The sequence below is a fragment of the Chiloscyllium punctatum genome, chromosome 27 (genome assembly GCF_047496795.1).
Source record: "Chiloscyllium punctatum isolate Juve2018m chromosome 27, sChiPun1.3, whole genome shotgun sequence".
NCBI lineage: Eukaryota > Metazoa > Chordata > Chondrichthyes > Orectolobiformes > Hemiscylliidae > Chiloscyllium > Chiloscyllium punctatum.
Genome location: NC_092765.1, coordinates 24331813 through 24359609, shown reverse-complemented (window position 1 = coordinate 24359609; position 27797 = coordinate 24331813). Strand labels below are relative to the sequence as shown.

At 39.5% G+C, this 27797-nt stretch overlaps 1 protein-coding gene across 1 annotated transcript in view; it reads right to left on the bottom strand.

The window, feature by feature from the left end:
* Positions 1-3446: 3446 nt before the first annotated feature.
* fndc5a (fibronectin type III domain containing 5a) overlaps positions 3447-27797 on the bottom strand; it is a 101596-nt gene continuing 77245 nt past the window's right edge. Inside the window, exons 5-7 of the mRNA XM_072548339.1 lie at positions 24748-24825; positions 23361-23494; positions 3447-11177 (exon numbers count right to left, since the gene is read on the bottom strand). Coding sequence (XP_072404440.1) covers positions 11136-11177; positions 23361-23494; positions 24748-24825 — 254 coding nt within the window. The 3' untranslated portion in view covers positions 3447-11135. The remainder of the gene's footprint in view (positions 11178-23360; positions 23495-24747; positions 24826-27797) is intronic.

The window sequence follows — 27797 nt, the reverse complement described above, 5'->3', positions numbered from 1 at the left end:
TGGATGAGGATTTTGGTCTGTCATAATATACTTGCTAGTGTAAGCATCATCAACTGACATGCCCTTGTTATTCAAGCAACTGCTTTTAAGAAAATAATTTCTTAAAAAGCTTTAAAAATGGGCACCATTATGAGGGCTGCATTTTTTTTATTCCTGGCTTTCCCTGAGACTTTGGTGTGATTGGTCTCCTTTCAGGAACTTTTCAATACAATTTTCAAATGAGGTTCGTAGAGGTTGCTTCAAGCCAGTGAGTCCCTGGGTGGCACAGTGGCTCAGAGGTTAGCACTGCTGCCTCACAGCGCCGGGGACCCGGATTTGATTCCAGCCTCGGACAGACTGTCTGTCTGTGTGGAGTTTGCACATTCTCCCCGTGTCTGCATGGGTTTCCTCAGAGTGCTCTGCTTTCCTCCCACAATCCAAAGATGTGCAGGTTAGGTGAAGGAGCCATGCTAAATTGTCCAGTGTTCAGGATGTGCAGGTTGGGCGCATTAGTCAGCGGTTGAATATAGGGGAATGGGTCTGGGTGTGTTACTCTTTGGAGGGTCGGTGTGGACTTGTTGGGTTGAAGGGCCTGTTTCCACACTCTCTAGGGATTCTATGATTACTGTATTGGTATGGGACTGATGTCACATGCAGTTTGGACAGATTAAGGAGGGCAGGCTTCTTTAAAGGACTTTCGTGAACTGGTTTGCTTTTTTCAACAATCTAAGAGCTTTGTGGCCACCTTTACAGATGTCAGTTTTGAAAAACAAGGCAAAATCTCAAATTGCTGAGGTGGGTTTTGAACTCATTCTTTGGATCCTAAAACCAGTCCTCTTATTAGTAAGTAAAGAAAATCACTACCTGAGCACATGCTACAAGCCTCCAAAACCAAAGTGACGTGATTTTAGCTTGTCTAACACTGTGCAGGTTAGAAAGTCACTTTTACTCAATATTGCTAGTTAATAGTTTCATGGAATGAAAACTACCATTTATTTCTATAACCTGTGCTTTATCTGAAAAGGGCAAATTGTTTATTTCAATTGAAATTATGGCTGACCTGTAGAGTTTGTAAGTAATAACATCTTTTTGACCATTTTATTTAAAAAAGTACTTCCATTCTCATTAAGATAATTTATTTTCATTTAATTAGTTGGCTAATATGTCAACAGTAACTGATGCACTCTGCCTTTAACTTGATGAAATATCCCAAGCTGCTCTGCAGTGGAATAACAAAATACAAACGAATGACATCAACCACATCATGATGTTAGGTCACATGACCAAAAGGGGATCTTAAAGGAGGAAAGCAAGATAGAGTAGTGAGAGGGGGAGTAATCCAGAGCTGAGAGTAGGTAACTGAAGGCACAGCACCAATACAGTAAATAAAATTTGTGATGCTGAAGAAGGTGCATGAGAATTTTAAAATCAAAACTTTACTTGATTAAGAGCTAACAAAGTCAGTGAACATAGGGTTGAGAGGTAACCAGGAGATAGTGCATGAAAATGGCAGGAGAATTTTGTTACCCTCAAATTTATTAAGACCAGGATTGGGGAGCTGCAGTAAAGCCTTGAGGCAAGAGGATCACTTACGGCATGCCATTAGATCTTTGGGGCATAGCAGAGAAATGACTCAAATGAGCACAAGTCACTCAGCTGTGTTTTGAATGCTGCCTCATATTTGCAATAAATCTCAACTTCACTGAAAGATGAAGTGTAAGAGCATTAGGCCTTTTTGCTTTATTGTTCATTTGACAGATGATGCTCCGTAAGTACTGACTACATTATGTCTATTTCCATTTTTTTGCTGCTGACTTAGAAACTGATCAGACAATTTCAGGCTGAAATGGATCATTTGGGCTTGACTTATTTTAACATTTAAGTTTACTTGACTGCGTGGTAGGAAAGAAACTGAACAATTTGGGAACAAAATGTGACCCTGTTTCTTTCTACTTTGAAATACACAATCCTGCGTCAAAGTAGGTCAATGTTTTGAAATTTTGGTAGGAAGCTGATTCCATCAGCGTTATTCGACGGTATAAAATGTGTGACCGTGATCAGTTTGGATAACTTCACAGTTATCGAGGATTGATAAAGGACAGGGCTAGCCATAGAAAATCGGGCCGCTTATGCCTATTTTCTGCTGTCCAGTCATAATCTTAAAATATTTATGGAAATCGATGGAACTGCAGAACAGTGACGATGAACTCAAAGTCTGTCATACTGAAGGCGGCTAGTCAAGCTGTATAGCTTGCTCTATTAATTCTCATGTACATATGCTAAAAGACAGTTTTGCACAGTGTTAACTAGGGTTTTATACAAACTTTCATTTCAATGCATGAATAGTTTGATTCAACTATTTTCAGGTCATACTACATTTCTACGACAGCCCCTTCCTCAACTAATTTACTCCCTTTGCATGACTTGCAAAGTTCTTGTGCGTTCTTGCAAAAGGGCAAGTTCTTGTTTGAGATGAAAGCTTGCTTCCAGGCCACTGCGAATTATTCTTTTAACCAAGATCTAGCAAGCAAACAAACTAAAATGTTTTTAAAGTTCTGGCGTGGAGTGCTGTACGGACTAGGCTTAACAATCCCCACCATTGAAAGTAGACAATTTTACGATTCTATCATTCATCAACATGCCAGGCTTTACAATGGAGCTGCTGTGAACTTATTTGTGTGTTTGTGTTTCATCTGATTCAGTTTTGTTGAAATATGTTTCATTGGAATTAGGAATAGTTTCGATGGAGATTATAGAACTGACACTGTCACAGCCTGGAAGCTATTCTCCTTTAGAAACTTTTAGCAGTTGTAGCCAGCCCATTACTCGCAATGGAAATTCAAAGATTCCTGCATCCGAGAACTTCCAACAACTTACAACTGATTAACCATACCAATAGCAGTGTGAAGTTCTCGAATCTTAGGTATTATAGCTTATAAGACTTTCACAATAAGAGGAGAGCTGCTGGCTGCACTACCTCAACACGATGATTCCCTTTCGGTAACAATTAAATCAACATTTGCTGTGAAATTTCTAAACAGAAATATATTCTGCAACTAATTCTTTTCATAACATAAAGAAGTGGCTCAAGGTACATCTTTATGGAATATTAATTTATGAAATTGTCTACTTTCAATGGTGGGGATTGCTAAGCCTAGTCCGTACAGCACTCCGCACCAGAACTTTAAAAACATTTTAGTTTGTTTGCTTGCTAGATCTTGGTTAAAAGAATAATTGGCAGTGGCCTGGAAACAGGCTTTCATCTCAAACAAGAACTTGCCCTTTTGCAAGAACGCACAAGAACTTTGCAAGTCATGCAAAGGGAGAAAATTAGTTGAGGAAGGGGCTGTTGTAGAAATGTAGTATGACCTGAAAATAGTTGAATCAAGCTATTCATGCATTGAAATGAAAGTTTGTAAATTATGGAATTTATGTACAAGGACCTTTCCTCATACAGAATTTCCATGTCTTCAAAATTAGGCATTTTTTTTTATAAATAAGCTAATTTCACCACTTACAGGTCAATTGAGATTAGTACTGCAATGGTCCTATCAGTATTCTTTTGTTACTTGAGTGTAGGGTTAATGTTCTGAATATAGTGCTGCACACTAGATGTAAAGTCAAGCAACTTTACGGTTTTAAAGTGTATTTTAACATCTACGCATGAAGTGTTATACTGTGGATCATTGAATTTTACTTGCAGTTATGCTGTATCAACATGACCAAAGCAAATTAACTATTTTCATTCTGCTGGTTAGGGGTGCTTGTGTGTGCATATTGCCTGCTGTGTTCCCTATGGTGACTATACTTCGAAAGCATTTCACTGGCTTTAAAACATCTAGAGTTGATGAAAGCTTCGCTATCAGCTGAAGGTACAAAGATTAAATGTGAAAATTAAGGTTTTGGCTAAGAAATGCAGACGGGATTGTTAAGGAAGAACGTTTAACCCAATGAATTAATGACCTGACATTTGTAACTGATTAGGGTGATGGATTTACAGATGGTGAATTATTCCAAAACGGAATTGCGTGGGCATTTGAGGAAATACATTTGCTGGGCTATATGAATGAAGTAGATGAATGGGACTGACTAGATTATTCCATAAAGAGCCTGCATAGAGTTAAAGAGCTGAACAGCTTTCTTCTGTGCTCTACTAGTCTATGGACAGAATGTAATAGTTTCTCCTTTCTTCCCCCCAACTCCTGGATGATGGGGAAATATTGTGTGATCAGATGGGAAAGTGTTGGAATGGCGATTGTCAGTGGTACTATAACTGGTATTTAACCATTGTTCACTGGGATCATACCTGCTTGGAATCCCCTGGCAGATTAGGCCTAAGACCTAGTGCCATGTACTTTGTGTCTGGTGAAGGTAACCACCAACAAAAGGTTGGTTCTGGAGTAAGATCAGGTGAAAGTGAGGACTGCAGATGCTGGAAATTAGAGTTGAGAGTATGGTGCTGGACAAAAAAATCCTGATGAAGGGCTTTTGCCCAAAACGTCAACTCTCCTGCTCCTCAGACACTGCCAGACCTGCTGTGCTTTTCTAGCAACACGCTGTCGACTCTGGAGCAAGATCACCCCATCCTGCCTGTCTTCCTTGGTGCATCTTATCTGGTCCCGCTGAATCTGCCCTGCTTGCCATATCCCTGGGATTCCATTGCTGGTTCTCTGCCTACCTCTCACTGCAGTACCAACCCCCCTGATCCCAATGATGTTGAAGATGCACCAGTGTGCTGCTGGCAATTGGTTGATCATAAACTCTTGGAGGAGGTGGGCTATCTGCTGTGTACAAGGATTTCTGGGGGAAAATACCCGAAGAGAAGCCAAGAAACCTGATGCCAGGACCTAAGCCCATTGAAAATGGCTACAGCAGGGCCTTCAAGATGTGTACATGGTCCCCCACCATAACTATTACATTCTATCCTATAGCTTTGTAAATGTAAGCCTTCCTTTTCTGTGGGAATTCACAAAAACAGAGATTTGAAACAAAAGGATTAATATTTCAATGAATGGTCACTTAAGCATGTTATAAATTATACAGTTAAAGCCAGCCCAGTGAATATTAAGTGTAAAAACACTGATAAATGTTCTATACAATTTACAAAGTGCAGAAGCAGTGTTCAGTGATTTTTATAACATGCCACATCTAAGTTAAGTAATGTTGCTCTTTGATAACACATAGGATCCAGTACTTAAAACCAATTCTATATAAAGTGCTTCTTTTAAATCTTTACTGTAATGTCTCATGTTGATTTCATGTTATTGATTAAATAATTTTGTTATAGGACCTTTGCCTTTTTATCTTGTTGGCATAGTACGGGAAAAATACTTTTGATTTAAATGTTGCTATTGTTGTCTCCATTTATTTCTTCCCATTTAGACCACTTTACTCAAGGTTGGGTAAAATACTATATTATGGGGCTAGTAATCCAAAGGCCTGGATAATGATATGGAGACAACTCCAATCATAGCAACATAGAAATCTGTATTCAGTTTACTAAATAAATTTGGAATTAAAACAAAGACTAATGGCAAAAACAGTGTTCATGAAGCAATAGGATAATCATGAAACCCATCCCATTCACTAATGTCCTTTAGAAATGAACCTTATAAGGAATGACTGATCCAAAACAATATAGCTAACTCTGAATTGCTCTTGAAATGGTCTAGCTGGCCACTCTGTTATATCAAACCGCTATGACAAAATATACTAACCATCATGTGGATGGCAGTGTTTCGTGAAGGTGGCTCTGTGTGACTTTTTTGAGGGCAATTAAGGATAGACCATAAGTTACTTTGACGACCTGTGAATAAGTAAAAGAAACAAAGCGAAATATTCTAAATAACAACCACTGAACATACTACTTCAGTACATTTCTAGCTGAAATCAATAACATCCTTGCAAGCCAAGTTAAACTAAACTACCTCTCTCTCTGAAAGGCAAAATCCATTATCCAGAAGGAAAAAAGAGATCTCCAGTGCATTTATTTTATGGGTTTTAGGATTTGAACTCTCTTGACTGCCACTAATCTTTGCAACCTTGTCAGAGCATTCTAAAGTAGCTTAATAGTGAAAGAATACACATATACAATATTAGATCTGCGTGCATGTCACATACAGAATTGAAGGACACAAGTAACTTGCAAATTCCATGATAATTTCTGTGAAATGCTCAATTGTATTGTGCATTGGAGGGACTCTGTAATTATGTTAAATGCTGTTGCAGAAACCACCTTTAGTTCTAGCTTTCTGTTTCACAAAGGGGCAGCTAACCCTCACTTTTTTTTTCAGGTGCATGGATTACCTTAGTGCACAGAATATTCTAAACATTGATTTACAATTGTTGCATTTATATATTGCTGTAACAACACAAACATCACAAATTGCTTCACACAAGGAATTACTTCAGAAGATTTGTGTTATGCAACTAAACATACCACCTTTAAAATAGTTCTCAGTTACAAACAGCTTTAGTGAGAAATATTTCTTCTGTACATAATTTGTTTTTCTCGAAAATATTCTGTATGCCACAGCAGTAATAAACATGACCGCGTACATATAAATACTTGTGTATAAAATAAATTGTTTTGGGTATAACACAATGATAAACTGTCGCATCAAGATAATGGATCATTGAGTGGATAGGAAAACTCTTCTCACGTTGGAAGGATTGAGAATGAAGGGTTCATAAGGTAATTCTCGAAAGAAGCAATGGGTGTCATGAAATGTTCTCAAACAGCAAATGGTTAAGACCTGAAATTGCTGCCTGAGAGTATGGTGGAAGGAGGCTCAATTGAGGCATCAGGAGGGAAGTGGTTTGTTAACTTGCAAGGCAGAATGTGCATGATTTATGGGGAGAAATTGGGGGAATGGTAGTGGGTGCATACTTATTCAGAGAGCTTATACTGAAGGAACAGACCTAATGGCCCCCTTCTATACTGATTATGTAGATGAGTCTGGAGTCAAATTACTTCAAATTTGGAAATTTGATCAATATAAAGAATTCTCTCTTCATAAGGGAATGCTTTAAAAACACATGGGAAAGAGTTATGTTTGCAGATACACAAGACTTTTGCGCAAGCAATTTACAAGTCCAAAAAAGATCACTGTTAACAGTGCAGAAAATATTTGAGTTTAAGGGAGATTCTCAGTATTGATTTGACTGTTCAGTGGGAATTTGGAAGAAAAATGAAAGGGAGCCAAACTTCATGTAACCTCTGGACTGACTCATTCTAGACAAGAATATGGATACCCATGTCAAGCACAATGTTCTGTTCTGGCACATCATAACAAGTATGAATGGTTAACAAAAGGTTAAAGGACTTTTTGATTTAGACATAACTGGCTTAATTATGGAGAAAATTCAGAGGAGTTCATTGTACATGGATATTTTATGCAGTGGTGTCATGATACATTGGCTGAAATTGTGATGAGACAAATTTGGATAACCTAAAATTCCAGTTATCTTAAAGTTGTCGGCTGTTCCTGTCAGCAAAATAGCAATTGCAATAGGATATGTCTGTCATAAGCCAAAGTTTTGGAATGCTAACTCTGGATTAGACAAACTCATGCAAACCTGTCATATGACTATATCAACCATTCAGAAGTGAATTGAATCAAGCTAGATCCTGAAATTATCAAACATTGGGCGAGCCATAATCTGACTTTGAGATCTCTTTGTGAGTATGGCCAGACCTGTGCAAAAGTTTAAACGTTTTGTCAACCAGAGAGAAATGAATTTGATTTCAGCAAGCAGAAAACACTGGCAAAAAAACAGAGATTGCCAAGAAGTGGGAAGTCCTGCCATCAAGTTTGTCACCTACTGAAGCATAAAGCTCACTGGAGCACCAACAGTGAAGGCATGTTTCATTGCACTGATGACATGAAGGACACCATAAAATGCATCCAATAACAGCACGTAAGCAGAAAAAGATTATTGAGTTTTTCCAAATTGAGCTCAAAACATTTTGCAATGTATTTTGCAAAATAAAGTCAGACAATTGTAAGATGTGAACACATTGAAAATAAGGGTGCTTTCCCCCCATATTTGCTGTTTTACTGTGTTTTCATTTGCAAGTTTTCTCTGCTACATAGCACATTTATTGGCAAATCCGGTTACATTGAGATCTTCTCAGTTACATCGAAGCTCCACTCAACATGAATTTGTGACAGTTCCCCTGCACTTCGAATCACACATTCACTGTATTTGATGAAGCCTTGAGTTTTTGTTTTAATCTTGTAGCCAAAGATTTGCCAGAAAAACTAAAGGTTGCGGGTATGGCCTGGGTTTTAACACTCAGCCCAGTGAGAACATTACAGAATTGAGGTACAAATCAATCTATCCTCCTCTATTTCAGATCCTATGATATTCCATAACTAGTGAAAAGCCTCAGAGAGAATACTCAAATTTAGACAGCAAAGATCAAAGCATAATAATGCCATTTGTATTTGAATGGAATGCTCGATTTTATATTTTGCATTTATATTTCAGCATTTGGAAGGGGACTTTGAATGGCCCCAATTTAATGTTTAGCTCTGAAACATGATGCAGTTTCAATGCAATTTTACAATTTTGATCTGTAAACTGAACAGTTAAAATAAATCAAATACAAAGGTTTTAACATTTTTCTGTTAGTGTTTAAGCCCCTATATTTTCACAAACCTGAGGGCACTGTACAATTTATCCAATATGGTGCATACCCTGGATCCAGAAGTCTCACTTCCATTTCTGACAGGTCTTGTTTTCCCTCAGTTAGGGGAGAAAGGACATCACTCTCAGATGGGAGAGAATCCAAACAGCAGGACCATTTGAATTCATGGTTGATTCCAAGCAGACTATATTTTCACTGGAGTGAGGATGTCATTCTACGGTGTATGTTACGTTTGTTTTTTAAGTACACATATCTGCTCAGTGGAGGACGTTTGTGGAACTGTCAAGCAGTCAAGTTATTCAAATACTCAACCATTTAAATTTTGAAAACGTCTCAGCCAAACTGTGCCTGAGAGTTGGAAAGAAAATGTGCTTGTTGACTTAACCAGAAGTGCTGTCATTCTAACATTATTACTACTTGACTGCTTCCACAAAGTACCAGTTTAACAGAATGGGGGAAGGGGTGTGGGCATAACTGCATAGTATGGTGGATAGCTCCAAATGGATTAGCTATCTTGTGCTTTATGCAGTATTCATAACTGAAGAAAAATATTTGTTCTTTTGAAAGGCTGAGGTGCTTGAGGGGATTTAAATGTTTTGAATTTGTTTTTATGAATGGGAGTTTCTTTTAACAGGGTGGGGTATGTGAGAGCGACGAGGGCTAGAGGACTGAATATTTAACAGCACAGTTGGGTCAAAGACTCCGAAGACTGAGGCAGTCCTTTTAACCAGTTCACCTAAGCACTCAGAAGTGGCTCCTCCAAAGAGTGCGGTCCCAACTCCAACAGAAACCTACACCTTACCACCAGGAATGATAGCCCTAACATTTGGGGCTCTTCTGATCCTGAGGCAGATGTTGCAAGCCAGAAGATTTCTCAACTGTGCATCCACCTCAGGAGTGATAATCCACACTTCAGTTCCATCAGAGCTACATTGAGTATGAATGAAATGACCGGGAGCATATATATACAATACAATCGTTTTTGTGCTGGTGTCTAGCAAACCATAATATGCTTTAGCAGTGAATTTAAAAGCATAAGATAAAACATCTCCTAAAAGCTTCAATCCCAATCATAATGATAATTTTAAAGCACAGCCACGAACATGTCTAAGGGTCACTCCAGGTACATGTTTCTCCTTACAGATCTCACTTATATGTCATGTTTTCCTCTGGTCAGGAAAGATTAGCAGATGGTTGTTGTACCTTGAATAAATAAAAACAATACATGGATTTTTGAGAAAATTGTGTGCTTCAGAAACACATGTCCTAAAGTTTTATCATGTACATTAATTATGTTCTGAAATATGCCTACATTGGTAAAGAATCTATGATTTATATTCATTACTACAATGTTCTCTCCTTTCACATTTTGATAGAAATCCACGTTGCAGTTACAAGGAACAAGAGTAAAAGAAAATTCTCAAAATGTCTAATGTTTGTGGCTAATGGTATGATCATTCTTTACGTTCAAGTGAAAGGTGCTCTCTTGGTTAAAGAATTGCTGTTTAAAAATGTACCTTTGCACTTTTTTTTCCACTTTCATGGAATCTTGGGAAAATGGTGGAGCGATTCTGTGTTATAACAACCTATTGAACCCTTTTAAAAAAATCTCATTCTAACAAGGAGACGTGGCGTAAAGGTAGCAGGGTTACCACTGTGCCACAAGACCCCCGTAAGAGTAACTGAAAAACAATTACACAGTTGCTATAAATATGTAACCAAATATTTTCAGAAACTAGCCAGTTTTAATTGGTCAGAGGCTGAAAGAAGTTTTTTTAAACTTAACGGAAGTGCTACCACTTTGTACATGTCTTTCATATTTCTTGGCAGACTTCAAACCCAAAATATAATTTTTTTTATAAGCAAACTGAGTGATAAGGTCATTGAAGGTAGTGATAAAAATCTAATAATCATCATCTTTCCAATAAAGTTGTTCTTGAAACTCAAGTCATCTAGCTAGTTTTCTTGTCGAAATGAGAGATTTGATTATATTAAGCCATTTCTGTGGATCCATTTAAGAGCTTGTTGCCCTAAACACATTCCTGTCTGTGAAGAGACATTGAACATTTAAAATATGCACAATAAAATTGTTTATGATCCATATGACAATTTTCAGTCGCTTGGATTTCTGAAACAGCATTTGTCAACTGTTTATAATTGATCCGATGAAATGTCAGCGAGAAAACTTTTTACATGTATGCAACCATTTCTTGAATTGCTTATTTTTGAACTAGCAAGTCCCTTTGCAAGAATGCAAAGATAAAAATCTTTGTTAAATTACCTTTTGTCATGTTATACAAAACTTTAGGGCTCTTCTTTTTCACAGATGAGAAATTAAATGATCTGCTATCCTTGATGAAGATGAACATTTCAAAAAATCTTGATTGTTGTGTGCTTTCAAATCTATTTATGAAGCAGTACTTTGCAACGTAAAAGCCAATGCTCCTTCCCAAAAGAAACCAGGTTAATGGATTAATTAAACCATCTTCTTTGTTGACAGCAGTCAGGCTTCAATGATATTTACAGAAGGCTTGTTCTTTGGAAACTGAATTTTAAAAAAAGAAGGATGAAATTGTTATTTAGAATAACATAATTTGAACTAGCAGCACTTCAGACCATATATTGTCAAGTCTGGCTGTATGAGCAGGGACACGATCTGTACGATCCCTGCTTATTAGAGAGTGCAAATATAAAAGTTAACACACCTGGTTGGCATTAATCAACAAAATGTCAATCTGTCTTGGAATCTTAAACAGTTACAAGAATAGGTGGAGGCTGATTCAACCCATTGATTCTATATCAGCTCTATTGAAGAATCAGCCCACTTCTCCCTTTGCAAGATTGGCTTTACTGTTTTAGTTTAGGTTTCCAACATTTGAGACATGTTTCTTTTAATTAAAAAAACCCTTGCAAAATTACATTATTCTCCCTTTTGGTTAATAATGTTATTACTATTGCCACACTTTCTGTTTTTCTTGCTTAAATGTTTGGCCAACCTAGATCACACCCTATGCTTTGTTGAGAAGGTGTTAGTATCTGATTGCCAAGATTGGGTCTGAAATCACCTCCTGCTTGAAACTCTTCACCGTGTACACAAAACAGCTGGTCTGACTCTGTCAATGCATACTCTGATCTCGGGCACTGTTTGCAAGCATTGAGAAATACAAATTAAATTTCCTGAGTACAAGTAGACTACACAAGTTACCACCTTTTTGAGAGCCATTTGAACACTTTCCGGTTCTGCCTCAGCTTTTTTTGGGAGGGTGCAATGGGGGAAATGGAAGGGGGGAGTTGCATAGAGAGTGGAAGTGATAGTCATAAGTTTAGCTATTTTGTGTTAATTCTAAACTGGGTACAATATACATTGCTACATTCAAACTGGCCATAAAATGATTCATGACCAAGAAACCCATATTAAACACCTTGAATGTTTACATGAATCCTGATTTCTGTTTGGTGATAAAGCGAATGCCTCTGACATCACTAGCATTATTTTGGCTGACGCATTAGCAATAGCTATACAACCAGCATATTCTACAAGTTATCCATGTAGCCATTTGTCTTTAGTTGCAGTTAACATGGTATAATTTAATGCTTGGATCATGTAGATATTTAACACATGTAACTTTTTACTGTTTGCTTCAGACCAAGTGTGTTCCAAAATGAAAACAATCTTTTGGCTACCGCCATAGTTTCATCAGAATGCAGAACATGAATAAATATCTTGATCTAAATGATAAACTTGTTTTTTTCTTAAACTTCTGATGAAATCCTTCCTAACTGTTTTAGCATGATTTGTTTGTTTTGAATTTACAAATTGTTTGGTTTTTTGAGAAGCTTTGGGCCTTTTGATGTAAAAGCTCATGGCACTAACCCAAGGCAAAGTTGAAAAATACAACTTTTTAAATGGAAATATACTTACACTTAGACTTTCAAGGTGAGGTCCAACAGATGGTTTGTTATCATATTACATTCTGTACCAATGCAGTAGGGTAAATCATGCAAGATGGAACATTTCTGAACATGAGTCGTACAAACTCGAAATGTTAACTCTGTTTCTGTCTACAGATGCCACAGACTTGTTTGAGTTTCTTCAGCATTCTCCTAAGTACTTGTATTGAAGCATCTGTGTCTCGGTACCTTGTACCTAAGATGGTGCCATAAATAGCAACTTGCAAACTTTTCACTGTATTCAGTGGGATTGGAGTATATGAAAATAAAGCTCATTCACTTCAATTCAATTCAATTGAAGTGTATTGGTACTTGTAAAGGCTCTCTCTACATGTTTAAGAGGCACTGTGTAAATTGCAGATGTTTCCATGTAGAGGTATTGTAAGTATCCATAAATATTATTGCACAAAATGTAATTTGCCCATAATATATAAATAAAATCTATCTGGACATTCTTCCCTTTTGAGACAAAATAACCTCCAACTTAATACCTTTTCAGAATATCACAAAGTGACCTCTTTTAAAAACTTATGAAGTTTGGATTTGAGAAAAAGGCCATCAGTGCACTTTCCAAATTTGCAACCTGTGCCACCTAGATCATCAAGAGCAGCAGCACCTCTTGCAAATTGACCCAAATTGCACATCACCTGGACTTGGAAACATATTACCGCTCTTTCATTGTTGCTAGGCAAAATTCTGGTGAACTCCCTTCCCAGCAGCTCCAAGAGAGTTTGCAATTCGTGAGCCAGTCATTCTGTGTCTGCTGTGTGGTGGTGAAGAATAACTGGAGAAGTAAGATTGATGAACAGCAAGTCCTGACAAGCAATGATCATCTCAGTGAACTCTGTGGAAAGGGGGATTGCCTTCTTCGCTTTTCCCTCCACCCATAGCAACAACTGTTTTTTTTTGACTGTACATGTTTTTATAAAGAGTTTTAAGGGTTTAGAATTTTAACTAGTAGAGTTGGTGTCGATGATTCAAAGTTGTTTACCTCTCGATAGAATCCATTTATTTGCAGTAAATCGTATTTCTTAAGTATAAAAACCTAGTCCGTGTTTCCTGCCAACCTGGGTCTAAAAGACAGGTAAACTGGGGAATTTTATATACTGTGATAAAACATTTAGCTGTTGTAATGATTCTGAGAATAGTGGGACTTAATTTCCAGTGTGCTAGCCCAGTGAGGCATGACAGCAATTTTTTAATCAAATGAATGTCACACGTTCCTGCAATATTCATACCTAACATAATGAATTCAGCAGTTTCTTTTTGATGTCAGCACTTGTTGCTTAGCACTCACAATATAAAAGCAACTTTAAATTAATTTGAGATTTTGTGTTCTTACACTACTTGGAGATCACTTCCATATGCTGATTAAGCTTCCAACCATCAGCCTTGCATTTATATTAAACTAATTTTGGCCTGCACCACCCTGTTCTACAATCACGATTTAGTCAGGACTGATTGTACTTCTCATGACATGTACAAAATAATACAGTCAAAAAAACCTTAAAAATCAGGAATGAAGGTTACCTTTATTTTTAATTCACTGCAACTGCTAAGCAGTGTGCACGATGGCAAAAGCAAATTGTCCCCTCTTTTCCTTGTATAGGCTTAGTAATAATTCTAATAACAGCAATACTGCAGGAACGTTTATGTCTTCTGCTTACACCAGCAGCCTGTGGAAACTTATTGCTATGACTAGCAATATGATCTACAATGCTTTGACTTGTGTAGAATGCACGGATTAACCTAATGTCCCCCTCAATCTGTTATCAGACTGCAACAACTTGCTTGTTTGATACCATCTTTAATGTAGGAAAATATCCTAAGGTGTTTCTCGGGAGGATTGTTTGCTTTTATTTACTTGTGGGATATGGGTGGTATATAGCTTTATGGCCTATCCATAATTGCCTTTGAGAAGGTGGTCGAAAAGTGTGGCACTGGAAAAGCACAGCAAGTCAGGCAGCATATGAGGAGCAGGAGAGTCGATGTTTCGGGCATATGTCCTTCATCAGGAATGAGAAGGTGGTGGTGAGCTAGCTTTTTGAACTGCTGCAGTCCATCAGGTTTCAGTAGACCCACAATTCTTTTGTGGTGTGGGGCGGGGAGAGGAGGGAAGGTGTGGTTGGTGTTTCAGGATTTTGACCCAATGGAAGTGAAGGAAAGGTTGTATATTTCCAAGTCAGTGTCTTGAAGGGGAACTTGTAAATGTTGCTGTTACTCAAAACAAAATATGACACTGAGCAACATTAAGTTACATTAGGGTTGATGACCTTGTCTAAAGAGAGAGGTTCTCAGAAAAATATCGGAACATAAGATTTGGAAGCTGGTGTCGGCTATTCGGCCCATCAAACCTGTCCTGCCATTCTAGAAGATCATGGCTGATCTGCCTCAGGCCTCAACTCGTCTTTTGTGTCAGCTCCTCATGGTCTTCAATTCCTTGATATTTTAAATATCTACTTCCTCTTTAAATAATTTCAGTGATCTAATCTTTGTAACCTTGGGATAGAGATTTGCAGGCATTTACTACCCTCTGAAACAAGAAATTCTTTTATATCTGTTTTAAATGCGTTTCTCCTTATTCTGTCATCTAATTTGTGATTCCCCTGCTAGTGGAAACATCTTTTCAGCATCTGAGGCTCCCTCAGAATCTTGTATATTTCAGTAAGTTCACTAAAACCAGAGAGGTTTAGAGATGGAATTCCATAATTTATAACCAAGTGACACAAGTTGTACATTATTGAATAGCAACAGAAGTTAGCTAAGAAAATTAGTTTCTTCATGAGTCATAACAATTATTACTGCCTTTGCTATTCACTTATACTTCACATATGCTGTTGGCAAATATAATGTCATCAATCTGCAAAGTGCTCAGGAGCAATGAGCTTTTTTTCCTCTATGGTTTCCTATATTGCTCCTTTTCAGTGTAATCACTAGTTGTTTCCCCAGTGGAATCAACTTCAGCATGAGCTGTTGTGACAAAGTAAACATTGCAAAATGCTGTATTTATGTTTAATACCATGTCAACATTTCAGACTTTGTCAGGGACTGAACCTGCAGCATGTCTCATGTTGTTCTGTCGCTATGGCGACCCTCACTCAGGTCCCCATAACTGTTTTTTATGCTGAGTACCTCGAGTATCACTTCCTAAACCCCACTTTGATGTTCCATGAAATTTGCCAGGTATTTATGGAGAGGATAAAAATGAGTTTTCTATGGTGATTCAGCATCATTAAGGATTCAATGCAGAGTAATTTTCATTCAGTTATTAACAAAAACATTCTGGAGAATGTTCTATTCTGCACAATATTCATGGTCAAATTGGATCAGGCCAGACAGATATTCAAGTCATTTACAAATACAAAAGTTGCTGGAAAAGCGCAGCAGGTCTGCCAGCATCTGTGAAGAGAAATCAGAGTTAACATTTTGGGTCTGGTGACTCTCACAACCAAGGTTCAGAACCAGATTCAAGCCATTTATCTTGATTGCCTTTACTGAATAGGTGTTGATGAGACAATGCTGTGAGGTTTCGGATGGAACAATTGATCAGAGTTTTGGGACAATTGTTTTTTAGACAGTCTGGATTCTCACATCAGCTCAGTCAATAGGGAAATTACAATATCAAATATTGCCTTTGTACTGAAAACAAAAAGTGCCAGAAATCACAGCTGGCCAGGCAAGATCCCTGGAGAGAGAGCAAGCTAACATTTTGAGTCTGTCTTTTGTGTAGCACCTTTTCCTGGGACAGAGACTCATTCATATAGAGTAGTTGAATTTATGTGAATTACAGTGGCATGGTGGCTCAATGGTTAGCAATGCTGCCTCACGGCCAGGGACCCAGGTTCGATTCCAGCCTTGGGCGACTGGCTGTGTGGAGTTTACACATTCTCCCCTGTGTCTGCATGGGCCCTCTCTGGGTGCTCTTATTTCCTCCCACAGTCCAAAGATGTGCAGGTTTGGTCAATTCGCCATGCTAAATTACCCATAGGGATGTGTAGGTTAAGTGCATTAGTCAGGGGCAAATATAGGATAGGGGAATAGGTCTGGGTGGGTTACTCTTCCCAAGGGTTGGTGTGGACTTGTTGGGCCGAAGGGCCTGTTTCCACACTGTAGGGATTCTAAAAGAAAAAGTTACATTGTATCAAACTGCTGTAACTACACAGGAGAAATCTGCATGTTGGTTATCATGCCGACATAGTACATGATCCTAAGCAACTGTACTTGGGAATGGCTCAAAGACCTGTGTTTAAAGAGGCTGTTCTAATCAGAGGGTGGATGTTCCTGAAACAATGCCAGTGCAAGAAGCAGGAACCTTGAGAGAGAGAGAGAGAGAGAATAGCCTTAGCCTCCATTCAGCCAATTGTAACCAGGGTAGCATCAACTTCTTTAACATCCTGCGCTTCCAAAACAAATTTTAAACCAATGTCAGAACATAGTAGTTTTAGAACTGTAAGGTTACTTGAAAAGTTAGAGGGAAAAGTGGGTTTCACAGAATTGCTTGGATGTTTTTAATGATAATAAACCATGCCCCATGGTAAACCACATCTTATTACAAGTGTAAAATGAATACCACAGAATAAGTAAATCAGACGCATGCGAAAATAATGTTTACAGAGCCTCAGCTGGGCACAGTATGGACTAACAGGATGGATGCTTCTCAGCATACTTGCTATTAAAATTCCAGTGCTCACAGAAGGAATGCGTTCAGAAGTCACTAACTGACCACATAAGGTCCCCAATTGGCTCAAGAGCAGATGAACCACCCAATGCCTCCCCTGCTGCTAGTAAAGTACAAAGGGAGTGGGTTGGCAATGGGCATGAGATCACTATGACACCCAATTTTAGTGACACTGCCCCTCTCCCCGAGGGTGGATGGGTGCCAATTTCATTTGCACCTAAATTGAAGGAAAATTGAAAGAACAATAAATTGAAGCATAATGATCTTATTTTCAAGAAGCAGCAGCATTAAGACTTGGGCCTAGGAACTAGTTACTATTTTCTGCCTGAAATTAGATGTGATCTAATCCAATTTCTAAGTCATGATCTTTATATATTGGGGCACTGAAATGTGGTTAGTTAAATCCTTACGTCTGCAATGCTCTCATCTCCTGCACAGTAAAGGTCAGGGGTGCTATTATTTAACTTGAGTACAGACCGAACAGATGCAGCTGCCCTTTTACAGTCCTGTACAGTTCATTCACCATCCTTAAAAGCCAGCCTGAAGTTAGGTTTTCTGCAGATTATTAAATCTTCTCAGTTGCTCCCTAATCGATGTAATTATAGTGGAAAGGGCAGGAGAAATTTATTTCAAGGTCTTCCCAGATGCTGCTCTGAACCAGGCTGCTAGGAAGTGCAGGAGTCCAAGCTATTAATAACAGTCTTCCTAATTATCCTCTCATTAATGCTTGTGGAAAGGTATCTAACCTGTGTGCAGTGATGCAGTTGAGATAGAAATTCAACTGCATGGGGGAAAATTAAGCCAGTGTGTTGTCAACATTTTGTTTCCTCGGTCCTAAACTGTCAGCAACTTGTGTTAAATAATCAGTACTAGGCTTCACTCAAATAGATACCAAACTGCCTGTAATTACATCTATAATAGATATAAATCTACTTATGAGTGATATTAAAAACATTTTAAGATAATTGGCAAAAGAACCTGGAGGGTCGGGAAAATACTTTATGTAATGAATAGTTCTGATACGGAATACATTGGCTGCAAGGTTAATAAATGTCAGCGACATTCACATCCCAAAAAAGAATTGAAAAGACGCATTAAAGATATGACTTCCAAACAAGAACTGGATGAAATCTTGAAGGGGAAATGATTGAGGTGCTGTGGGGCAAAGAGCAGAGAAAAGAAACCATTTTCACAGTTCACAATGGATCAGATGTAGTCCTTCTGTGTTACAATATTCTATGATTTTATAATAATTTTATATCAAGTTGAAACTATCAGAAAAATAAAAATGTCATGGGCACAAAACACCCTGATTAAAAAAGTAGCGCAGACTCATTGTAACAGAGCAACCTTTATAACTTCAGAAATGGTGCAATTCACACAGGTCACAACTGCAATAGGTAAATGCAGGCTGATGGCAAGCAGAAGAGTTAGGTATACTTAATCAGAAAGCATTAAATGACAAAAGCTACTCGATAGAAAGTGTTTGAAAATCTTTGCAAACAACTACTAATTTTCCATCAATATTGCCGGTCTCTGATTACAATGCATGTTGTGACTGTCTTAGGCAATGCCATCCTCTATATTGCCATGCAAATCATCGCCAGGGTCGGGGACTCAGGTTCAATTCCAGCCTCGGGCGACTGTCTGGGTAGAGTTTGCACCCGGGTGTGCGTCGGTTTCCTCTGGGTATGCCAGTTTCCTCCCACAGTACAAGACTGAACTAGTTAGGTGATTTGGCCATGTTAACTTGTCCATAGTGTTTTGGGATGTGTAGATTAGGTGCATTAGTTAGGGGTAAAGATAGGGTAGGGGGAATGGGTCTGGGTGGATTACTCTTCAGAGGGTCGTTGTGGACTTGGGCTGAAGGGCCTGTTTCCGCACTGTAGGGATTCTATGATTCATCACTAATTTTAAAAAAAAGCATTGGTGAGGGTGGCTGATAACTCACTCTTTCTGCAGTTTGTTTCAATTAATGTCATTCATGTCCCAGAGAAAACCTAAGATTTGATTACATACTTCAAACTTTGCAGCGTTTTCATGGGGGTCAAGTGATACATTGCTAAAACACTGGAACCTTACACAGTAATCACAAGAATTCATTGCAATGACGATGGTTCAGAATTAACAATATTATTTCTTTATTTTTATCAGTAGCTTGGAGGTATCAAGCAGGAGCAGGCCTGAAGCAGCAAGTCTCTACTCTGACTTGGTTCAGGCCAGCAAGCCCAGCAAAATTACTTAAATGACCCTGAAGTTGGCTATAACTGCAGAATCAGTAGCACATTTTTTTTGGAGGGCAGAAATCTAACTGGAATGAAAGCAAGCCGCAATTCAGCAAAGAATGGGACCCTTGGACCTGTGTGTTCATTCTTGAGGCTAGTGAGTAAAGGCTTTTGGTGGTGGTTTTAAAAGGAATGGCATTAATGCTGACAAAAAGGGAGATTATAACTCATGGTCAAGAAAGGAAAATTGGCTGTTTCGAAGCTGTTCAGAAGTGGGACACAAGAACAGATGATGAGTCATACAGAGGAAATAAATCCTGTGAAGCCTTCACGGAGATGTGACATTGAACAGTCTGGAGGATGCAGCTCACGTAGGAGTAGCGGAGTGTTGTGCGCAGGAAATGCAACAATGGAGAAGTCAGAGCGAAACGCAACATAGGAAATGGGAGCAGGTGTAGGCCATTCAACCCATTAGTCCACTCTGCCAATCAACATTCTCTATCTCAACATCTATTTCTTTCTTCAATATATTCAGTGACTTCATCCCCACAGCCTTATATGGTAAAATAATTCCTCAGGTTTATGTCCCTCTGAGTGAAGACACTTCTCCCTATCTCAGTCTGAAATGGCCCATAGGGTATCCTGAGGCTGAGCCCTTGTTCTGGGTGCACTGGCCAAGGCAAATTAATTTTACATCCAAGATACTCCAAGCTGTTCTACATAGGATCGGCCATTCTTATAATTTTATTCAAGATTTTATTGAAGTTCATTGAAGTTCATCTCCCTTCATAACATTCATTAAGTGCCATGGCGAGTTTCATTGATTGCATTAAGGAAAACAGTGTGAACCATTATATAACTCATTGTCATCCTCGACACATTTTCATTAAGTATGTGTGATGATAAAGTGATTAATGATCCAGCCATATGCAATAGTTTGCAATATTAAGGGGAAGATACAGAGTTCGCCCCATTCAGAATTCATCCCCAGGGTCCTTGGCTTTGCAATAAAGAGCAATAAAGAATGATAGAGAATCACAGACAAAGTGTGAGTTGATGTGTTCAGTGGAGACTGACTCACCACCCACACCACCAAGAAGGCTTTCAAGTTTGTGAGCCAACCAATTTGTTAGGGGCTGTCCCACAAGCTTCTCGGAGCATCCCAGGCCTCCAAGTTTGTGCGCCACCTTGCCAGATACCAGCCACTCAGGGCCAGCAGCTTCATGGGATCCATCATCAAGAACAAAAGTGGCTTTCTTTTGCTTCTCAAAATGTGGGGCTATGTGCGGAGAGATCGCAAGCAGATCTGAAGCATGAGATGCGTAGATTAGCTTTTAGAGGTCATCCTCCTGGCCCCCAATATATGCCTCTGATCATCCCCCAGACTGAAGCAAACATAAGCTTCCCAACCTCAACCTGGCAGGCAAATCGCCCTGGTTACTCAGTCAGGAAAACAGCCACTTGTCTGTTGAGGAGAAAGGTACTTAGTGGTTTATTGAGGCCTTTAATTTTCTATTAATTGACTGATTTAAGAGTCTTGTGTGTGGTGCTGGAAAAGCATAGCAATTCAGGCAGTATCCGAGGAGCAGAAGAATTGACATTTTGGGCATAAGCCCTTCATCAGAATCCTGATGAAGGACTAATGCCCGAAACGCCAATTCCCCTGCTCCTTGGATGCTGCCTGACCTGCTGTGCTTTTCCAGCACCACACTCTTGACTCTGATCTCCAGCATCTACAGACGTCACTTTCTCCTGATTAAGGCCTTAATTATTGGCAGGTTGAGGAAGTCCAAATGGAGCTTCTCAATCAGCAATTAATTTTCAAGGTGATGAGAAGAGGCTGAGTATCTCTTGAGGTCCAACTAACCCAATTATTCCCCCCTTTATACTCCTGCTCTTTCTACCTCCAGGAAGGGGAAAAATTTAGAAAGAATCTTCCTGTGGAACCAGAGGTGCAGGAAGTGCCTCAACTCCAAGTCTGGCCTAAACAAGAGAAGAGAGAAAGTGAGGATTGCAGATGCTGGAGATCAAAGCTGAAAATGTGTTGCTGGAAAAGCGCAGCAGGTCAGGCAGCATCCAAGGAACAGGAGAATCGATGTTTCGGGTATAAGCCCTTCTTCAGGAATGAGGAAAGTGTGTCCAGCAGGCTAAGATAAAAGGTAGGGAGGAGGGACTTGGGGAGGGGCGTTGGAAATGCAATAGGTGGAAGGAGGTTAAGGTGAGGGTGATAGGTCTGAGTGGGGGTGGGGCTGGAGAGGTCAGGAAGAGGATTGCAGGTTAGGAAGGTGGTGCTGAGTTCGAGGGTTGGGACTGAGACAAGGTGGGGGGAGGGGAAATGAGGAAACTGGAAAAATCTGAGTTCATCCCTTGTGGTTGGAGGATTCCTAGGCGGAAAATGAGGCACTCTTCCTCCAGCCGTCGTGTTGCTATGGTCTGGCGATGGAGGAGTCCAAGGACCTGCATGTCCTTGGTGGAGTGGGAAGGGGAGTTGAAGTTGGGTTGGTTGGTCCAGGTGTCTTCAATTTCCCCCCAGACGTGATCGGCTTTGCCCTCCACCGCATCTCCTCCACTTCCCACTCCTCCACTCTTGAGCCCCACCCCTCCAAATGCCACCAGGACAGAACCCCACTGGTCCTCACCTACCACCCCACCAACCTCCATATACATCATATCATCCGTCATCATTTCCGCCACCTGCAAACGGACCCCACCACTAGGGATATATTTCCCTCCCCTCCCCTATCAGCGTTCCGAAAAGACCACTCCCTCCGTGACTCCCTCGTCAGGTCCACACCCCTCACCAACCCAACCTCCACTCCCGGCACCTTCCCCTGCAACCGCAAGAAATGCAAAACTTGCGCCCACACCTCCCCCCTCACTTCCCTCCAAGGCCCCAAGGGATCCTTCCATATCCGCCACAAATTCACCTGAACCTCCACACACATCATTTACTGCATCTGCTGCACCCGATGTGACCTCCTCTGTATTGGGGAGACAGGCTGCCTACTTGCGGAACGTTTCAGAGAACACCTCTGGGACACCCGGACCAACCAACCCAACCACCCCGTGGCTCAACACTTCAACTTCCCCTCCCACTCCACCAAGGACATGCAGGTCCTTGGACTCCTCCATCACCAGACCATAGTAACACGACGGCTGGAGGAAGAATGCCTCATCTTCCACCTAGGAACCCTCCAACCACAATGGATGAACTCAGATTTCTCCAGTTTTCTCATTTCCTCTCCCCCCCACTTTGTCTCAGTCCCAACCCTCGAACTCAGCACCACCTTCCTAACCTGCAATCTTCTTCCTGACCTCTCCGGCCCCACCCCCACTCTGGCTTATCGCCCTCACCTTAACCTCCAATGCCCCTCCCCAAGTCCCTCCTCCCTACCTTTTATCTTAGCCTGCTGGGCACACTTTCCTTATTCCTGAAGAAGAGCTCATGCCTGAAACGTCGATTCTCCTGCTCCTTGGATGCTGCCTGACCTGCTGCGCTTTTCCAGCAACACATTTTCAGCTCGAAACAAGAGAAGAGTAAGAGAGAATGAGGAGCCAGCAATGGGAGATGTTCCTTCAAAGTGGAAGTCTACAAGCTGGTACTATAATAAATAGAGTTCTTTTGTTCAAATATATGGTGAAGAAAACAATTTATGTGCATCTGAGTGTTATTTAACATACAAACAAACCTTTCTTCATTTTATGTGAAATATTATGAATTCCTGAGAAATGCAAGTAATTAGAAATCCACAATTTTGCTACCTATCGGATTATGCATTCAGTCAGCTATTGAAAGAATTTCTGTGCCTCTATACATCATGGAGTTTAGACATAGTTACTCTTTTTTTTGTATGTCAGACAGTAGTTATCCTACCTTGCTGCGTAGTAGACCTCCTGTTGGGTGCTCTGGTGTGCTGTACTCTGAAGAGCTCTTGGCTTTGTCCTTATTATTGGTAGGTTCATTGTCCTTGATGATATCATATTGCCTACAAAATAATGCTATTACACCTGGCAGACAGATGAAAAAGGAATGATTCTTAATTCATATGGACTACGCTTCACTCTCTCAATAACTTGATACCTGTAATGTAAATGTCCCAGTGCATTTCCAAGAGGCAGAATGGGTAGTAGCTGCAGATGAATTAAAGGAGGAAAAGGAATGCAATGTTGTGGATATTGAGAAGTTTTTGAAGGTGTAGAAAGAATAAACAACATTAAACAGAATACCAGATGTATTGGCCTAGAAGTATAGAGGAGCTCACAGATGTAAAGCAATGATACAGTAGTGCCTCGACATACGAATGACCCCGTTCACGAGCAAATCGGTTTACGAACAGGATTGTACGTAAAATTTTGCTTCAACGTACGTACGAAATTCAAGATACGAATGAAGGTACGAACCCAAAAAGCCCGTGTGCGACCACGTGGTTTCATTGTTCTGCTTTGCTAAGCGCTTGTTGAACGCAAAAGCTCTCGGGCACCACGTGATCTCATTCAGTTCGTCTTTGGCCCGTGCGCTGTGAACAGCGTTCGTTGCTACATCCAAGCATTCTTACGCTATCCGAATAATGGGAGAAATTGATTCAGTTCGCAAACTTTTCGGTTCGTGAACTGGGTCCCGGAACGGATTAAGTTCGTAAGTCGAGGCGCTACTGTATATTAAAGTGGTTGAGAATTCTGAATTCAACCTATTTGAGATTTCTGAAGGTTGTTGAAAACAGGATTAATGGGAAACAGCATGAGAGACAGTCAATAGAATTTAAAGTTCTGGCCAAATTTAAGGTAAATTGCGTCATGGGGGACTGACCAGGACAACGTTTCAGAAGTGAAATTTAAAGGTGACAATGGAATAGATGAGAATTTTGTCAGAGAGGTGGGAGTTGTCAAGAAGGTATAGGGAAGAGTTAACAGTAGAACCTTGTAACCATCGAATAATAAATGGTGCAACTAGCTAAAGCTAAAGGACTTGTTAATAGTTAGAGTTCAGACATAGCAGATAAAGAGTTGTGACCGTATGACCTTTAATTTGATCTGGAATACAGAAAGCTGTTCCTTTTTCTTAACTGACAATAAAAGCTTATTAAATAATGAATGAATAGGTTTTGTAGCGTTGTTTGTAACATTCCCTAAATGTGCAAAAATGCTTCTTTTCAATTTGAAATGAAATCACAATGTCTTCTTGCCTTGTCATTCTGAATGGCAGGTTAAACAAAACATATTTCGTCAAATTCAAAGAAAAATGGTATAGAGCAAACACCCACCTGCCCACATGACGAGCACAACCAGAATAATGATCATCTCGCCCATCCTTAGTTGTGTATAATGTTGCTGAACCTCCTCTGTAAGACAGAGATCAAACAGCTCAGCCAGTGAGAGGCATTGGATAACATTGCAAATCACTGTGTAAAATTATAACTACTGACAAAATATCTACTACTTTAACAGAATGACTTATTTTACTATTTCAATAAATAAATATTTAACAAACCTTTGAAAAATAAACATTGCCCATCAACTGCAGGAAAAGTACTTTAAATTGTTAAACACTGTTTATTAATTGTAGGTTGTGGCATCGTAGAGAATAAACTATAGACACATTTCTATGTACTCAAGAAGAAAGATTTTGTCTGTGTAGGGTGGCTCAGAATTGATAAATTATGTACTTGTAAACAGGTTGTTTTGCTATATTTGCAGCAACAGATGCATCAAGTCTTCCTCTGTGGTTTGTACCACATTTATATGTCTCTCCCAATGTCTCAGCCTACTTGTCTCCTCTGTGTTCTTGTCCCTCACCATCTGTTTCTCTGTCCCTAACACTTTCTGCTTGTAGCTTTGCTTCTATCTTTCTCACAGTGAGAATGAGTGAGCAAACACTAACCGAGCCAAGTTGGTACTGAGGTGAAACCTGCCTCTTTGGAATTTTGGGAGAGAGCTGGGAAATGGTAAGGATTTCAGTAAGAACAGGATGGAATAACAGAGGGGAGGGAGTGGGAGGTTGGGGTCATATCATATTCTGCTTGATTATTTTATTGTAGATTTAGATATGTGTCCAGAATGGTGAAAGTGGGTGCCTGTAGACAAGTTGTCAGTTTAATACTGCTCTGAAGGTTGTTTCAATAAAAGTTACCTGAAATTAATAAAATCGTTTTAAAGAAAGACATTTTGCCATGTTGATCTTTTCTTAAAGAAATAGAAAGGGGATAATTTAATAGATTAAATAGATAATTTACTTAGTTCTAGTCTTTCCTGATATTGGAGTTTAGTTTCTTAGCTTTTATTTAGTTGTATGCAGTGTCAGGAGCTGGAGCAATGGGAAATACAGCACCTTTCAGTCCAACTCGTCCATGCCAACCAGATATCTGAAATTAATCTAATCCTATTCGTCAGCATTTGGCCCATATCCCTGTGAAGCCTTCCTATTAGTGTACCCATCCAGATGCCTTTTAAATGTTGTAATTTGTACTACTTCCTCAGGCCGTTCATTCTATATACGCAACACCCCCTGCATGAAAACATTGCCCCCTATGTCCCTTTTAAATCTTTCCCCTTTTACCTTAAATCTATGCCCTCTAGATCTGGACTCCCCTAATCTGGGGAAAAGATCTTGACTATTCACCCTATCCATGCCCCTCATGATTTTATAAACCTCTATCAGGTCACATATCAGCCTCCGATGTTCCAGGGAAAATAGCCCCAGCCTATTCAACCTCTCCCTATAGCTCAAACCCCCCCAACCTTGGTAACATCCTTATAAATCTTTTCTGAACTCTTTCAAGTTTCACAACATCCTCTCTCTAGCAGGCAGATCAGAATTGAACACAGTATTCCAAAAGTGGCCTGTCTCCATGTTGTATATCTCTATGACTGTATGACCAACTTTTGGCTTACTACTCTTTGTGTCCATTAACCTGAGCCTTCCCCTTTCCTGCCTTCAAGGCTTATCTGATACTGGTCTTGGCAGCAATGCAAACCGATTTCAACAAGGGGTCAACCAGTGAGCTATATGGTATTGTCCCACCTGCCATCTTCATAGGAATACGATGTTAGGTGCAATTTGGCAGGGGACATGGATGCATCTATCTTCAGAGGTGAAGGCTTGAGTCATACATTCCACATTGTGCCAGTTGTTGGTACAAAGCAAATTTCTCAGCCTTGATCTTGAATCTGGTGCAAAGCCATGGAGAATGCCTAATACATTAAAAATTCTATTTCTGCATGCACTTGCAGTCTTCAAAGCTATTGTCCTTGATATTACCTGCCTCTGTGGGTAGGGATATTGTGGGAAGGAATGGAATTTCATTCCCTCCCTATAAATATCAGAACTCCAATGTGATAGGTCATATGAAAGTGAATAATAAACTACAGCAGGCTCATTAATATGGTCTAACAGTTGTGAGTTGGGTAAAGTATATTTCATCTTCAAATGATCAAGACTGTTAATAGATATATATAAGAGATGCTGAACAGCAATGCATCACTAACTTTGTTCTTCCAAATCAAAAATAACCTTGGTTTGTAACTATTGTGGGATAGTATGAAATATGAGATCACTTTCACAAATGAATGCATCAGTGACCACATGCGGTTTAATATTCAACACACACTACTTATCAAAAACATTGCATCAAATGGGATAAACATGGAAATAGGTGATAAGTGTCTTGCCCTCCAATTTCTCCTCCCTCACTTTGGAGGGGAGATCTGATTTGTGCTTCAGCATTGCTGTGGTAGGGAGGATTTTGTCTCAGAGATTTGAAGCATCTTTCACTAACTGGGAGGACCTTAATACATGATAGGATTCATGGATGTGTAACAGTATTCCACTCCACATAAGCATTCCTGTGTGATGAGGCATAACCTGGATAATCTGATTTATGTGCGAGTTTTTGAATGCATCAATTCTGTTGAATTGCATTAGAAAGCTGTACAACTAAAAAGACACAATTGAAAAAAACATTAATTCATGAATGAATATATAAATTATCTGCAGTGATAATAGCATAACAGTGTTTGTGTGCCAAATGACACAATGAGAAAAGAATTTTTCTCCAGCAAAATTTCATTGGAAAAGAACTGACAAGGTTGGAGCACAATCCATTGTACATTGTTTGTATTCAGCCAACAAAAGATACAAACGAATATCGGACTACTATTTGAATGTTTTCATTAGGTTAGAAAATGCAGTATGATTGTTTGATCTGGATATTTCAGAGAGGTAAAAACAATGACTGCAGACGCTGGAAACCAGATTCTGGATATTTGATAACCTGAGCAAGACATAGCATTGATTTTGCAATTATTCAGATTTTGT